Source organism: Ursus arctos, unplaced genomic scaffold (assembly GCF_023065955.2).
Source record: "Ursus arctos isolate Adak ecotype North America unplaced genomic scaffold, UrsArc2.0 scaffold_17, whole genome shotgun sequence".
In the NCBI taxonomy this organism is placed as follows: Eukaryota; Metazoa; Chordata; class Mammalia; order Carnivora; family Ursidae; genus Ursus; species Ursus arctos.
In genome coordinates, this window is record NW_026622841.1 from 56,534,963 (window position 1) to 56,549,465 (window position 14,503).

General features: G+C 37.1%; 1 protein-coding gene across 2 annotated transcripts in view; it reads left to right on the plus strand.

Annotated features, from left to right (window-relative positions):
- The window catches only part of VAPA (VAMP associated protein A), a 42,610-nt gene extending 34,447 nt beyond the window's left edge, over positions 1-8,163 (plus strand). For both annotated transcript variants that reach the window (XM_026495984.4, XM_026495983.4), the window contains 2 exons: positions 1,172-1,345; positions 4,735-8,163. In XM_026495984.4, the coding sequence (XP_026351769.1) occupies positions 1,172-1,345; positions 4,735-4,893 (333 nt within the window). In that variant the 3' untranslated portion in view covers positions 4,894-8,163. The remainder of the gene's footprint in view (positions 1-1,171; positions 1,346-4,734) is intronic.
- Positions 8,164-14,503: the final 6,340 nt, after the last annotated feature.

A 14,503-nucleotide genomic window follows, 5' to 3' on the forward strand; every position in this document is an offset into this window, starting at 1 on the left:
TTAATATAAATTTGGGACCTGGGATGGTGTGGTAGATGTGTAACCTGTAATTAAATCTTATTGAGTATGTGGGATGACATAAAGTTGATTTTGGAAATGTTTTTGTTAGAAGTTTATATCTGAATAAAGCAGTTTTAAAAAAAACTAACATTAAATTTCTAGCAAGTAAAATTTTAGTTAAAGAGACGACTTGTACTAATACTGTTACAGTGTAGGTGATCGTGTAAATGACATTAAGGTAAAGGATGTTGAGGCACTTTGGACCACAGGCCGTGAGACATGTATTTAGGCACTGCTCTAGATATTTATCTATATTGGGTGAGTGTTGGTAAGAATTACAGCTTTAGGGCTCATAGTTTTAAAAGTATCTAGGTACTGCTGTGATTCCATATGGAATTTCATGAATTAAAGCAAATAGTGTTGGTAATGATTTGAAAGAATTATTTATGTTTGAGTTTAAGAACATGGAATTAACTCCCATACTTTCTCTCTCTCTCTTTTTAAAACCATGATATGTTTGTGTTCATTATCTCCCCTTCTAAGTTTATATCCTAGTTATTTTTTTCCATTAATAGAAGTTAGGTTTTCTTTTAAGTGTTTGTCTCAGGTAGTCTCATAATTTCATTGGAATTATTACTTTAATATCCCCCCTACCCCCACAGAATCTTATTTGAATTGCAGAATCAGAGCACTGAAAATGACCTTCATATTTGGATTTTGGTTGGCGTCAGTCATGCAGCATACTTTCATTGAATAACTACTCTTGGCCAAAGTGCTGGGTTTAGGGGTAAATGTAAAAAGAAATGACTCTTGCTCTCCCAGTCTTTGAAGTATTGTAGGAAAGAACGTCAAAAATACGTTATTATGGTATATGATAAGTGCTGTGGTAGAGGTAAGTGTGAAGGATTTGGGGAGTAGAGGAGGGAGTGGGCTGCTTATTTTGACTTCTCTTACTGCTGACCTTTATTGATTTAGTCCCACTAAAACTATTCACAGTTAACTGTAACCTTTGGTATTTTCAAAAAATTCTTATTAATGAAGTCATAACCTCAAAAATTTCCATTTAAATGATTTTTTGGAAAAGAAAGGTATGGAGTTTCAACTTGAATTTGTTTAAAATCTGTTAGGAGATTTGGTGAGTTAAAAAAGTGCCACTGTCTTTATAATACAGAATGATCTGGAACCTAGCAAAACCGTTCCACTGAATGCCTCTAAACAAGATGGACCCATGCCAAAACCACATAGTGTTTCACTCAACGATACTGAAACAAGGAAACTCATGGAAGAATGTAAAAGACTTCAGGGAGAAATGATGAAACTATCAGAAGAAAATCGACACCTGAGAGTAAGTTGTTTTTAAAAATAAGTTGATTTAAATGAAGGCATAAGATATGTGAATATTATTAGGACATGTTACCCACCAGTTTTTAAATTTATCCTTGGTCATTTCTTCTCATTTTCCCTGATTTGATTATGTCTTAGCCTTTGCTCCCCACTCTTGCCTCTGTAGTTTTACCAAGGCTTCTCATTGACTGCAAGTTCCTTTCCTAGTAGATGCCCTAGTTATCTGTGATCTGACCTATGGCATTGGCTAGCTTCCTCTCTTGTTTGTAACAGCCTTTACATTCTGTGCCCTAGTCATATGAATTGCCTGAAATGGTGCTGTCCCATATATAGTAGGGGAACATATGTGGCTGTTGAGTGAAATGTTGTTAGTTTGAAGTGAGATGTGTTGTGAGTATAAAACACTGATTGATTTCTTAGACTTAGTACAAAAAAACCTGTTTTTTTTATTATTACATATTGAAATAATATTTTGGTTATATTGGATTGAATTTTATTATTAAAATTAATTTTACCATTTTCTTTTTACCTTTTCAGTGTGCTATTAGAAACTTTAAAAGTACATAGGTGGCTCACATTTGAAGCTTATATTTATTTAGGACAGTGTTGGACTAGAGTATCCCGAGGAGGCCTCTCTATTAATGATCTTTTTTTTTTTTTTTTTTTTTTTTTTTGCTTTAGCTTGAATTCTTTTCTGACTGGATAGCCCTGAAATCCCATCCCTATCCTTACAAGCACATTATACATGCATGATTGTCTCTTGGTCCTTGGTTCTTGTCATCTTTTCAATATAAACTTTTCTAGGACTCTCTCCTGCCAGAAGAAAAGAAATATGGTTTTGGAATGCTATCTCCTTTATTTCCATGAAACCTCTATCCTGTTCATTGGAGGTCTTTCTCCCTCTAGTCGGTGGTAGTTCTTTGGGGGCAGGGACCTGTGCTCATTCATCTTTGCATTCATAGCACATGCATATAGTAGTCGTTCATATATTTGGATGAATAAATGGATGAATTGGTGAATGAGGACTAGTGGGTGTATTGATGATTTGCGTTTGACAAGTAATTATTTTAAATTATCTTTAAATTGCCATCAGAGAATACAAAAATGTATGTAAGTAAATAAGCTGAATTAAGGGACTTAATTTACATTTGATTCTTCCATCTGTTAAATGTATATCGGAACTACATACACTCTGAATCAAAGGCTCTGTATCTTGAATTGATCTGTGCTGAAATAATTGTCTATCTACTATTTCACGGTACCTCTCAGAAGCCCCCACCACCTCTTGGGAAAGTGGAAAGATTATCTTCATTTCACACCTATATCCACACACCATAGATTTTTAAGGATGCTGTTTTTTTTACCTTTACTTTATCTGCCATGACTTCCACGGCACAGTTCTGTTCTTTGATGAAAGATGGGCTCCTTAGCATGCTCATTACATTTGTTCAAAAAGCCATTGTTTGTCTCTTGGCAGGAGGGGAGAAGTGGAAATGGTAGGAATGATAGAAGTAGGGCAGGGCTGAAAAATAGGAAGAGTGTGAACAGGGAGAAAGGTGAGATTTGGGTGCTGGTCTTTCCTTTTTATTTATTGGCTGATGTTTTGTAGGAGATGTTATTTGAAAAAATGTTCTGCTGTTTAAAACAAAAGAACCTTGAGGACCATTGGCTTATAGAATCAATTTCAGGCCCTTTATTGACATTTCATATGTAAGACCCATCTTAATTTGTTGGCAGATTAACTTTCTTGAACATGTCTGATCACTGTTCCTTTTTATTCCTCTAGTCCTGTGGTTTTTTTTTTTTTAAAGATTTTATTTATTTATTTGACAGAGAGAGAGACAGCCAGCAAGAGAGGGAACACAAGCAGGGGGGAGTGGGAGAGGAAGAAGCAGGCTCCTAGCAGAGGAGCCTGATGTGGGGCTTGATCCTGTAACGCCAGAATCACGCCCTGAGCCGAAGGCAGACGCTTAACCGCTGTGCCACCCAGGCACCCCTAGTCCTGTGGTTCTTAATCCAGGCTGTGCATCTGAATCTCCTAGTGAGCTTTTTAAAAATATAGGTCCTCCCCAGAACTAGTAAATCAGAATCACTAGGAAGATTGTTTAAAGTTCTTGATGGGATTGAGAATAATTTTTTCTTCATACAGGACTAATGAACATAAGACTTTAAAAAACCCCAGCAACCCTCAGAAAATCCAGTAATTGCAAATAAAGGAGTATGACCTGAGGTGGACTCTTTCTTTCATTTGGCATTAGTAAAGCATACTAGAGGAATCAGTGTGAGAAAATAAAAAATGAGCTTGCACTAAGGAAGTAAAATTCTGCCCTGTCATTCATCTGGTTGGATGATGGACACAGATAAAGCCAGTTGCCTAGGTAACAGGTATCAGTATTTTTCCCAAGATCACACTGTGGCTGGTAAAGTGTCATAGCAACCTCCTATTTTGAGTGACTACTGCTTTCTTACTGAGAAACTTTGTCCCCTAAAATCATACTGTCAAAAGCTTTGCTGTGTGAAATCACACCAGTAAGAACCAAGCAGCCCACTCTTGTCTAGAGGATCTGAGTCACTTTGACACAGAAAAGCAGCCTCCCTTTCCAGTCAGGGGCATAGCCTCAAATGGGGGGTAGGGTAGGTTCTCCATACAACATCCCATGGCTGTTGTAGTTTGTTGTATCCACAGAAGCAGGATTTGGTGTCTCCTTTAAAGTCAAGACCCAGTGCTGACCCTTGTACACATGGACCTCCTGCTTTGAGCTTATCAAAACACTTGCTATATTTACATTTTATCCTGAAATTCTCCCTTACTCCAAATCCTGTAAAATTCCTGTCTTTTCCTTTGGCCAGATACTCCCTGTGCCTCTGCTGTGTGGGTGCCCTGGTTTCAGTGTGTCCCTAAACCTGTCAGACCACAGCTTTGGTCCTGGTGGTAACCAGTGTAAAAATACCATGGGCCACCACGGAAATAAGTGCATGCACAGAACTCTTCCTTACTTGTATTAATATATTTTAGTGGTGGTTTTTCCCTTCTATATAAATATAGCCGTATCTGATTTTTCACATTTTTAGGAGTATATTTTTTAGCTCTAGTTTTTAAAATCGAAATTATTGAGGTATAATTTGTATTCCATTAAGGCACCCATTGTGAATGTACAATTCAGTCATTTTTAGTAAACTAATAGAATTGTGCAGCCATCACTAGACTCCAGTATTAGAATGTTTCCGTCACTCTAGAAAGTCTTCTTAATGCTGGTTAGCAGTTGATCCCTAGTCCCATTGCAGCCACATGCACACTGACCTGCTTACTGGCCGTAGATCTGTAGCTTGGCAGTTTTCCTGTATGCATATTTGTTTTTAAAAACCTCTTTGTGCATATATTTTTTTCAGGATGAAGGCTTAAGGCTCAGAAAGGTAGCACATTCGGATAAACCTGGATCAACCTCAGCTGCATCCTTCAGAGATAATGTCGCCAGTCCTCTTCCTTCCCTTCTTGTCGTAATTGCAGCCATTTTCATCGGGTTCTTTCTAGGGAAGTTCATCTTGTAGAGTGAAGCATGCAGAGTGCTATTTCTTTTTTTTTTTCTCTTGACCAGAAAAAGATTTGTTTACCTACCATTTCATTGGTAGTATGGCCCACGGTGACCATTTTTTTTTGTGTGTACAGCGTCATATAGGCTTTGCCTTTAATGATCTCTTACGGTTAGAAAACACAATAAAACAAACTGTTCGGCTCCTGGACAAATTGTATATTACCAGATCATCACTAGCAGATGTCAGTTGCACATTCAGTCCTTTATGAAATTCATAAATAAAGAATTGTTCTTTCTTTGTGGTTTTAATAAGAATTCAAGAATTGTTCAGAGTCTTGTAAATGTTATTTTAATAATCCCTTTAAATTTTATCTGTTGCTGTTACCTCTTGAAATATGATTTATTTAGATTGCTAATCCCACTCATTCAGGAAATGCCAAGAGGTATTCTGTGGGGAAATGGTGCCTCTTACAGTGTAAATTTTCTCCTTTACCTTTGCTAATATCATGGCAGAATTTTTCTTATCCTTTGTGAGGCAGTTGTTGACTGAGTTTTTCATCCTTACAATCCTGTCCCATGGTATTTAACATAAAAAAAAAATAAAACTGTTAACAGATTCTTGCTCGATAGCTTGTTTGTGTGTCGTGTCGTTAGGTGGGGATACCAGGGAGTCCACTGTATGGTAATTTGAAATTTTTGATGCATAATTCTATCTTGCATTGAAACCCTTTCAGATATTACAATATTTGTAGTTAAAAGTCCTCATTCTATTAAGGAAAGGGATTGATAAAATTTTAAGCTACTTTTGGTATTTTGGAAGATCACAGTCAGTTTGTCCTTAAGATAATACAAAATAAGGAAATCCCATGAAAATAAAAAGACTATGATTTTAGTCTGTTTATATGTATGCCTTGTGGCTCTGTTGCATTTGATTTACCCCATTCTTAACAGGTTCTTCTAGTGTCTTCTCAAGGAAGACTAATTCTCCTTGGTTCTAGTCAAGTGCTTTTCAGCCAGCTTAAGAACTCCTTTTATTTTAGAACATTTCATAAAAATAGTTTAAAAGTAGGTGTTTTTCATGTTCAATCTGACATTCAAAAGTAAATTTCTATTACGGAAATTTGGAATTACTAAGCAAGTCTTGGGAATTTTCTTTGTGGAAAGTGACTTTATCCTTTGCAAATCTACCTATTAATGTGAAACACATTTTCAGTATAAATACGCATTTTAGGGTCTGATTCTTTCTTGCACTTAGTCTTATGTCTTCATTTATTTCACTTCTACTAGTGTAGAAAAGTTTGGAACCAGAGACAATATATTTAGTTTTCCTACTGAGTGCAGTCCAATACAAGAGACTCTTGATTCCTGAAAATAGGTGTTAGTTTTGTAAAAGATGCACTTCTTTCTGAAAGGGAAACTAGACTTTGGGACTTGATGCGGTGCAGTGAAGTGTGTTAGGCCCAGGTCTCTGTATACATTTTTTAAAAGAGTGAAATGTTCCTAAAGTATTTTGGTTGCCTTTTCATTTTGAGTATGTTTTGAATTTGTCAGGCTACATGTAGTATGTTGTGTCATTGTGCTCTATGGTATCTTTTATAAAACCTCTTGCTTGTGTGCAAAAGTTACTAAAAGCAAACAAGTAATGCCTGTCCATTACTAGCATGCTACTACAGGTAATGTTTCCACTGTTCCAACGCTTTACAGTCATTGTAAAATTTCCCCCCCTTTCTGATAACTGGAAAAGCATGCGGAAAAAACATCTTGCATTTTGTCCCATAAATGCAGGATCAGTAATTCCTTGGCTTAAAGCTCTCTCTATAAATCAGCATTATTGGTGATAAGTATCAAGCTTGATATCTCATAGCTATAATGTTTTGAAAATTTTGAGTTCTCAAAAATTTAGCAAAATCCCGTTTTATGGGAATGCGCTTTAGAACTCATTTATTTCAGCCCCTTTGTTTTATAGTTGAGGAATCTGAGGCCTTTCTGAGAATTAAGGGAACTTGTCCTGTGTTTCACAGGTAGGTAGGGGCAGAGCTGGAACTAGAAAATCTGCTCTCCTGACTCAGCTTAGTGTCTTTTCTGGTAATTTTGTGAAAAAAAAAATTTGTCCTAATTTGACATGACTGAAATTATGAACATAAGATGCTATCTAATAAATGTATGTGAAAGTTCGTATCCTAAGATTGTATTACAGGCTACTGTTGAATAGTCTTATGTGTTTGGTTTTAGTGTTAGGTTAGAAATCTCCCTCCCCCTCCCGTATTGGTAATAAATATTATGAAATACAATGTATTTTTAGATAGGCATTTTACAAAATGCATTATGCAAAGGTTGGTTTTGGGGTAGATTGTAGTTTGGGCAGTATCTGCAAAAGAAAGTATACATGGGCTTTTTAACTGCTTTTACACGTCGGGAGATGCTCTGATTGTATAGGAGACCTAATTTCTATTCTTTTAATTGCTGTATCAAATGTGGTGAGATTATTTTACTACCAACGGTTACTTTGAAAGAGTCCAACTGTATTAATTGACTGATAATATATAGATTAAATTGTTTGTCTTCATTCCTTACATGTTTAGAAATTGCTTTGTCTGCCTGCTTACTTGTGTATGTAAGCATGAGGGAAATATACTGTCGCTAATATTGAAATCACAATCAAGTAACTAAGGCCTTAAGTTCATATGTGACGCTAAATGCACTACCTTATTTCATTCTATAAGTAATGTACCTTAACTTTGCCCATTCTTGTATTTACGAGAAACAAATTTAAGAATTGTATTTTGAGTGTGTGGTTTGTTACCTTTAAAAAAAAATGACACTTGGAAAAAAGTATGTATCAAATTCAAAAGTTCTGGTCAAAGAAAAACAGTATTTTTACTTTCTCCTTCAAGTATCTTAGCTCAGAAGTTCTCCTAAAATTGAGATTATCTGCTATGGGGATTATTTTTGGATTTTAATCATTCAAAACATGCCACTTTGAAAACAAGTTTTATCAATAAGGTAAAAAAAAAAGTTCTTAATAGGATATGTCCCCAAATTGTGATCTTCTGCCACTTTAAAAACATGTGAGTGAGTTTTCCTAAAGAGCTTTGCACATTCCTATTCAGTGATTTTGGTGTGTGCATAGATTTTTTAAAAAATTCACCTTTATGAAGTTAGGGAAAGATCAATGTTTACCGTATGGAAAAACAACAAAATAAGAAGGTAAATAAATGATCTTTATTTTCTAGCTTTCAAAGGAAATCAGACTATTGCGTGAATAAATAAACTATTTAAAAATGTGGTGAAGTGTCATTTTCCTTTCCAAGAAACAAAAAAAGGAATTTGATTTCAACAGATCTGATGGTTTGTGTGTTTATGTTTAGTAGTAGTAATTGGTCAGTCACTAAGACTTGAGTTCTGATGGCAGATAGTCTCTCCCTTAGTGACCTAGATGTAAAGTACTTTTTCATGGGAAGTAGGAACAGTTGGGTTTTTCAGTTCCACATTTGATAGCCCACTGTTATCAGAAGCCATGCTTCTGGAGAGTTCTGTGCAGGAACAGTGTACTCTTGGGAATGCTCAGCCATCTGATGGGCATTGGAGTGAAGAAGTTTGAGCATTCATCCTTAAAGGAAAGGAAATTTTATCTTCTTACATTTCTGATTGTAGAAATACTATGTTCATTTTAGGGAATTTGGGAAAAAATTATAAAAAGATAAAAAGTAATGGCAAATCTTGCCATCCAGCAGTATCAGTTTGTGTGAATATTTTGACCTTTTCCCTATAATATTAATACTTTCTAAGCATTATTGTATATACAACTTTGTAGCCTGTATTTTTCACTTAATCATTTCTCTGTGGAAAATTGAACACCCAAGTATAAGTGGTTGTCAGATTGCTTTATGTTTACAATCACTTTCTTGACCATAAGGTTATGAACGTTTTGTGTATAACAGAAAACTTGATTGTCGGGTAGTTCCCCTTCTAGTTAGGCACACCATCCTAATTACCTTGTTTCTTTTGTTTCTTTTTTTCCAGTTTCTCCTTTATATAACACCCATCTTTTCTTTTTCTTTTCAAATTTTTATTTGGATTCTAGTTAGCATAGCATAATATTCAGTAGAATTTAGAAATTCATCACTTATGTATACGCAACACCCAGTGCTCATCATAGCAAGTGCCCTTAATTCTCGTCACCCATTTAGGCTATCCTCTTCCCACCTCCATCAACTCTTTGTTCGCTATCATTGAGAGTCTCTTATGGTTTGCTTCCCTCTCCTTTTTTTTCTTTTCCCCCCTTCCCATATGTTCATCTGTTTTGTTTCTTAAATTCCATGTGAGTGAAATCATAATATTTTTCTTTCTCTTGAGTTTCTTTGCTTAGCATAATACACTGTAGCTCCGTTCACATCGTTGTAAATGCAAGATTTCATTCTCTTTGATGGCTAAGTAATATTTCATTACCCTGCCTCCCACATCTTTATCCACTCATCAGTGGATGGATGTTTGGGCTCTTTCCATAGTTTGGGCTATTGTTGATAATGCTATAGACATCTGGGTGCATGTACCCCTTTGAATATGTATATTTGTATTCTTTGGGTGAATACCTAGTAGTGCAGTTGCTGGGTTGTAGGGTAACTTCTGTTTTTAAGTTTGAGGAACCTCCAGAGTGGCTGTGGCAGTTTACATTCCCACCAACAGTGTAAGAGTTATATAATCCCCATTTTGAAAGAAAGTGCAGGGAACTATTAAGATAACTCTTCTGTTTTTAGCATTGGTATTCAACTGCAGTAGTACATCAACTCACTTGAGCTTAAAAGAATAAAGATACTGATGCTTGAACAGTACCTCCAGAAATACTGGCTTAATTGGTCCAGAGCGGAGACCTGCCATGGTCATTTGTTTTAAAGCTCCAGTCATTTTAATCTGCAGCCAGACAATTGTTTCATAGGCTTTTAAATGCTAAGGCCAGGTACAAATTATGTCTAAGTAAGATTTAAGTCTTATATAAGGCAGTTGTATTATCAGGATTCTTTGTATATTAAGTTGCAGGGACGTCTGGGTGGCTCAGTTGCTTAAGCGTCCAACTCTTGGGCTCAGGTCATGATCTCAGGGTTGTGAGATTGAGCCCCATGTGGGGCTCTGTGCTGGGCTTGGAGCCTGCTTGATTCTCTCTCTTCCTCTGCCCGTCTCAGCCCACTTCTCTTAAATGTTGCAGGAGTCACCTTTAGGGATTGCTTAATGCGAGAGCTGTTTGTAGAAGTTAGGATTGTAAAATGCCAGCAAATGTTTTGTAAATACATGTGAGCTGACTGCAAAGATGATTTGAGAAATTTTTAATTACCACTTTGCTGATACCCCAAGTGATTACCCACTAAGAAATTGATTCTGCCCATCCTATATTTCTGAGTATGAGATGGTTTTCAAGGTGCTTATGAATATGTGCCAGGTACTTTATGTCAACCCATCAAATCCTCACTCAGGTCCTATGAAGCAGGTAATGTTCTTATCTGCATTGTGTGCTGGGGCCGACAGGTTTACAGAGAGGTTTACACAGCTTTAACAGGGCAGGAGTTTGATCCCAAAGGTCTGGTCCCAGAGCCCATACTTTTAACTATTGGAATTTAGAAGGAAAGGAAATGACTTGCACCCTGGTCCAAGTCCAATACTGTCTCCACAGAAAATTCGTATGGTAATTATTTGATGCCTTTGATCCCTTTCTAAAGGCTATACTTTTATTTCTATGTGAGAACATTTGATCTTAAATATTCAAAGATTTTGTTGCCTTTATCTCCTAAAGAAATGCAGAGAAAACATCTGCCCGTTAACAATCTTAGCTCGTGAACAAAATCAGTAGGAACATTACTAAACGATTTATTAATGTATTAAAGAAGGAGGCTATAGAATTTATAGGAATGGTTTATGTAACCAAGGCTGGAGAACAGTATGACTTCACTCTTCTTTATGGTCCTTTATTAAAAAAAAGAAATTAACCATTATTTCAGTATCTGAATTTTGATAAATTGTGGTATAAATTCTTGATGTTCTACAAGGAATAAAGTGTGTCAAGGAATACAGATATTTAAGACTCTTGAGGAAAATCCAAATTTTTTTGAGGGTGAGAAGTTATTGACCCCTAAGTTCTAAAAAAAAGTATAGAGAGTTGCAGTTGCAAGTGACTGAAACCTATTTTACATTACCTGAGCAATAAGAATTCCTTATTTTAGGGGCGCCTGGGTGGCACAGCGGTTAAGCGTCTGCCTTCGGCTCAGGGTGTGATCCTGGTGTTCTGGGATCGAGCCCCACATCAGGCTCCTCCGCTATGAGCCTGCTTCTTCCTCTCCCACTCCCCCTGCTTGTGTTCCCTCTCTCGCCAGCTGTCTCTATCTCTGTCGAATAAATAAATAAAATCTTTAAAAAAAAAAAGAATTCCTTATTTTAGTAGTTGTGTGTTTTAGGAAGTAGAGGTTTGTTAGGAGTTATATAAAGGTGTTAAGACAGTTTTTTTTGGAGGGGCAAACTTGCTTTTTTGTGCTATTTTAATTGAAAGTATATCCTTAAATGTGTAATGTGTAGATACATGAGGGTGTGTATCATGCTACTTCGAATTAAAGTTAGGGAAGTATTTCGCTTGAGAAATTCAACTTAAACTTCTGAGAATCACAGGAACATTTTTTTGCAAAGTATTTGGATGCTTTTTGTTTACTATCAAGTTTTACAATATTATTGAAATAAAATTTAGGTTTTCTTTTAGGGGTGCCTGGCTGGCTCAAACTTAAGGGGCGCCTGGGTGGCTCACTCGTTAAGCGTCTGCCTTCGGCTCAGGGCGTGATCCCGGCGTTCTGGGATCGAGCCCCGCATCGGGCTCCTATGCTGGGAGCCTGCTTCTTCCTCTCCCACTCCCCCTGCTTGTGTTCCCTCTCTCGCTGGCTGTCTCTCTCTCTCTGTCAAATAAATAAATAAAATCTTTAAAAAATAAAAATAAAAAAATGAAACTTAAAAATAGATATCCTTTTAAAAGTTTATTGATCATATTTAATGTATCAAATAAGTGAATTATCTCCCCAAGGGAAATGCTCTTGCACTTTGAGACTCCCATGGAATTTGTCAATTGGTGAATTTCATTATACATGTTTTAAGGAATGATTTCTTAGGAAGATTTTACATTGTGGTGAGGAAATGTCTTAACAATTTTAACATTAGTTGGGTAAAGTGGTTCCTTTGTAAAAGAAGTCGAGGGTGGAATGGGAATTTCAGGAAGATAAGTATATCGAAATATACACTAATGAAAAGTGCTAAAAATGCGTGTGTTCGTCATAATGTTTGCATAGCGATGTGATAAGAGGGGAATGGCTCCTATTACTGAGAACAAGTCTTGTGACATCTGTGCATTTAGTTGAGGTAGTAAATGGTATAAATGTTTCCAACACTTACTCAAACATGTAAGTAATCCTTTCCATCCAATATTTGATCTCCTAACTCCAGAAAGATATATCGCAGGTGCCAGTAGATAATGAGATTTTATGTTCCCATAATGTGTTCCCCATCCCATTGTAGTGTGGGGGTGGGAGGGGCGGTTGTGGCTGCAGAATGGTATTATCTTTCCCCATTTGTTTTGATTTTATTGTTTTTATTACTAAGTTTTCCCCAGGTTTATTTTTCTATTTAGGTTTTTTGGTTTCTTTTAAGGAGCAAGTCATGAAAAATAACAACTGAAGTCTCCTTTATACCCTTCTCTGAGCACATTTTCCTTTGTCACACCACTAGCCTGAGGTCTGTGTGTATCATGCTTGTCCGTGCATAAGATTTTACTACACATGTATGTAATAATCGGTTGTATAGCGTATTTTGCATGTTTTAAAATGTGATTTAAGTGTTTTTTACTTGGAATATTACTTCTCTAGCTTAGCCCTCACTTAAAATTTCTTACTTGGAAGTGCCCACACTTTGAAGTAGTAGATCCTTTGTGTATGTGTGTTCCAGGGACTAACACGTTTTCTCCTCTGCTCTATCAGTTTGGATCTGTTGTAGCAGTGTTCTCTGTTGCTGCTGATGCTACAATTGAAATTATGACACAAATACCTACCCAAGGCCTTGCCATAGCTCCTGAAGCCATTTCTTTCATGGTGGTGGTTCTAGGACTGAGGTATGAAGGCTGGCCAGCGGACAGTTGGACAAATGGAGCCCTCACGGCCACTGGCTGTGTGTGACTGTGTGTATGTACATTTGCACACATAATTTTAGTAATGAGGAAAACAGGTCTGAGGGAGGATAGGAGGTGCTCAAGTACCCATGCGGGATCCTGTGACTGTGCGTCTTTGCTCTTTATCCGTTTGTGTGTGTGCTCGCAGACCGCATATGTGCGTATGAGTGTTGGTACGGAGGTGGTTTCTTGTGCACATTCTTCAAATAGAAAAAAGTCCCATAAAAATCTGCAATTCCTACTTTTCAAAAATCAAAGATTTGGAGCATTGGACTCGCATTACCATGTGCAGTAATTTGCTGGAGCCAAGTAGCAGTTTTAGCTCCAGTTCCCATCTCTACTTGTTTCATACCGTTTCACTTACTAGTGACCTGCACAATCTGTATTCATCTGAATATGGGACGCGTGGTTTAGATACCACATAATACTGAGGACTTCCCCTGTCCTGCACACTGGTGGGGAGTTGGGATATACAGTGAGATCTGTGGGGTGGGGGGATCCTATTGTCAGGGGACAAAAGAATACTTATATCTAGTCAATAGGTGATTGGGCCCAGAATGCCCAAAATATGGTCAGTTGAAACATAAGCATAAAGTTTGTGGAACAGTAAAAACTATTTTTATGGAGTACCTAATGTATGTCAGGTATTTTATTTACCCTACCTCCTCTTCGGAATAACCTTTTAAGCTTTTTAAACAGAGAACAGTTTGGAGAAATGAACTTGTCCATTTTGTGGTAGAGCCGAGTCTATGTCCCAAGCTTGGGCCCCTCACCGTGCCATACTGCCTTTGAAAAAGGGGAATGATACTGTGAAAGTGACTTCATGGCATTCATTCAATTAAAAGACAGTTTACTTTGGTCTTGGTCACTCTATTGGAAGTATAAAATAAAGAATTGTTTCTGCTTTTGATAATCTTGGCAAATAATAAACCTACAGCTTATTACACACTGCACTAGTGGTTGGAGGGTAGGGTGTGGCTGCAGTGAGTTTTCAGAAATTAAGGTATTTTGGAATTCAGACTCTTTATAGCTGGCCTTTCAACCAGTTCATCTAGATCGATTGCTTTGTAAATGGTATTTATAGCATTATAGTTTGCAATATTAAGCATGAGTAGCTTGGGAAGGAAGCCTATCAAAGTGGTTAGGAGCATGGGGTCTGGAGTGATGCTGCATAGGTTATAATTTTGGCTTGGTTACTTTCCTAGTTACGACCTTGGGCATTTTATTTCTCTGTGCCTCAGCTGTCTCTAAGGATACTCACCCTGCCTACGTCACTGGGTGCGAAGGGGATTGAAGAGGTGTGGCTCCTGGAGCAGTGTGGCACAAAGCTCAGCAAATGTTAGCAGTTACTGTTTCTGTACACATGAGGTGGAAAATCGGGCAGTCGTGTGATTATTTGGAATAAAATTTAAAGCGAGATATCCAGACAGTGGGTATC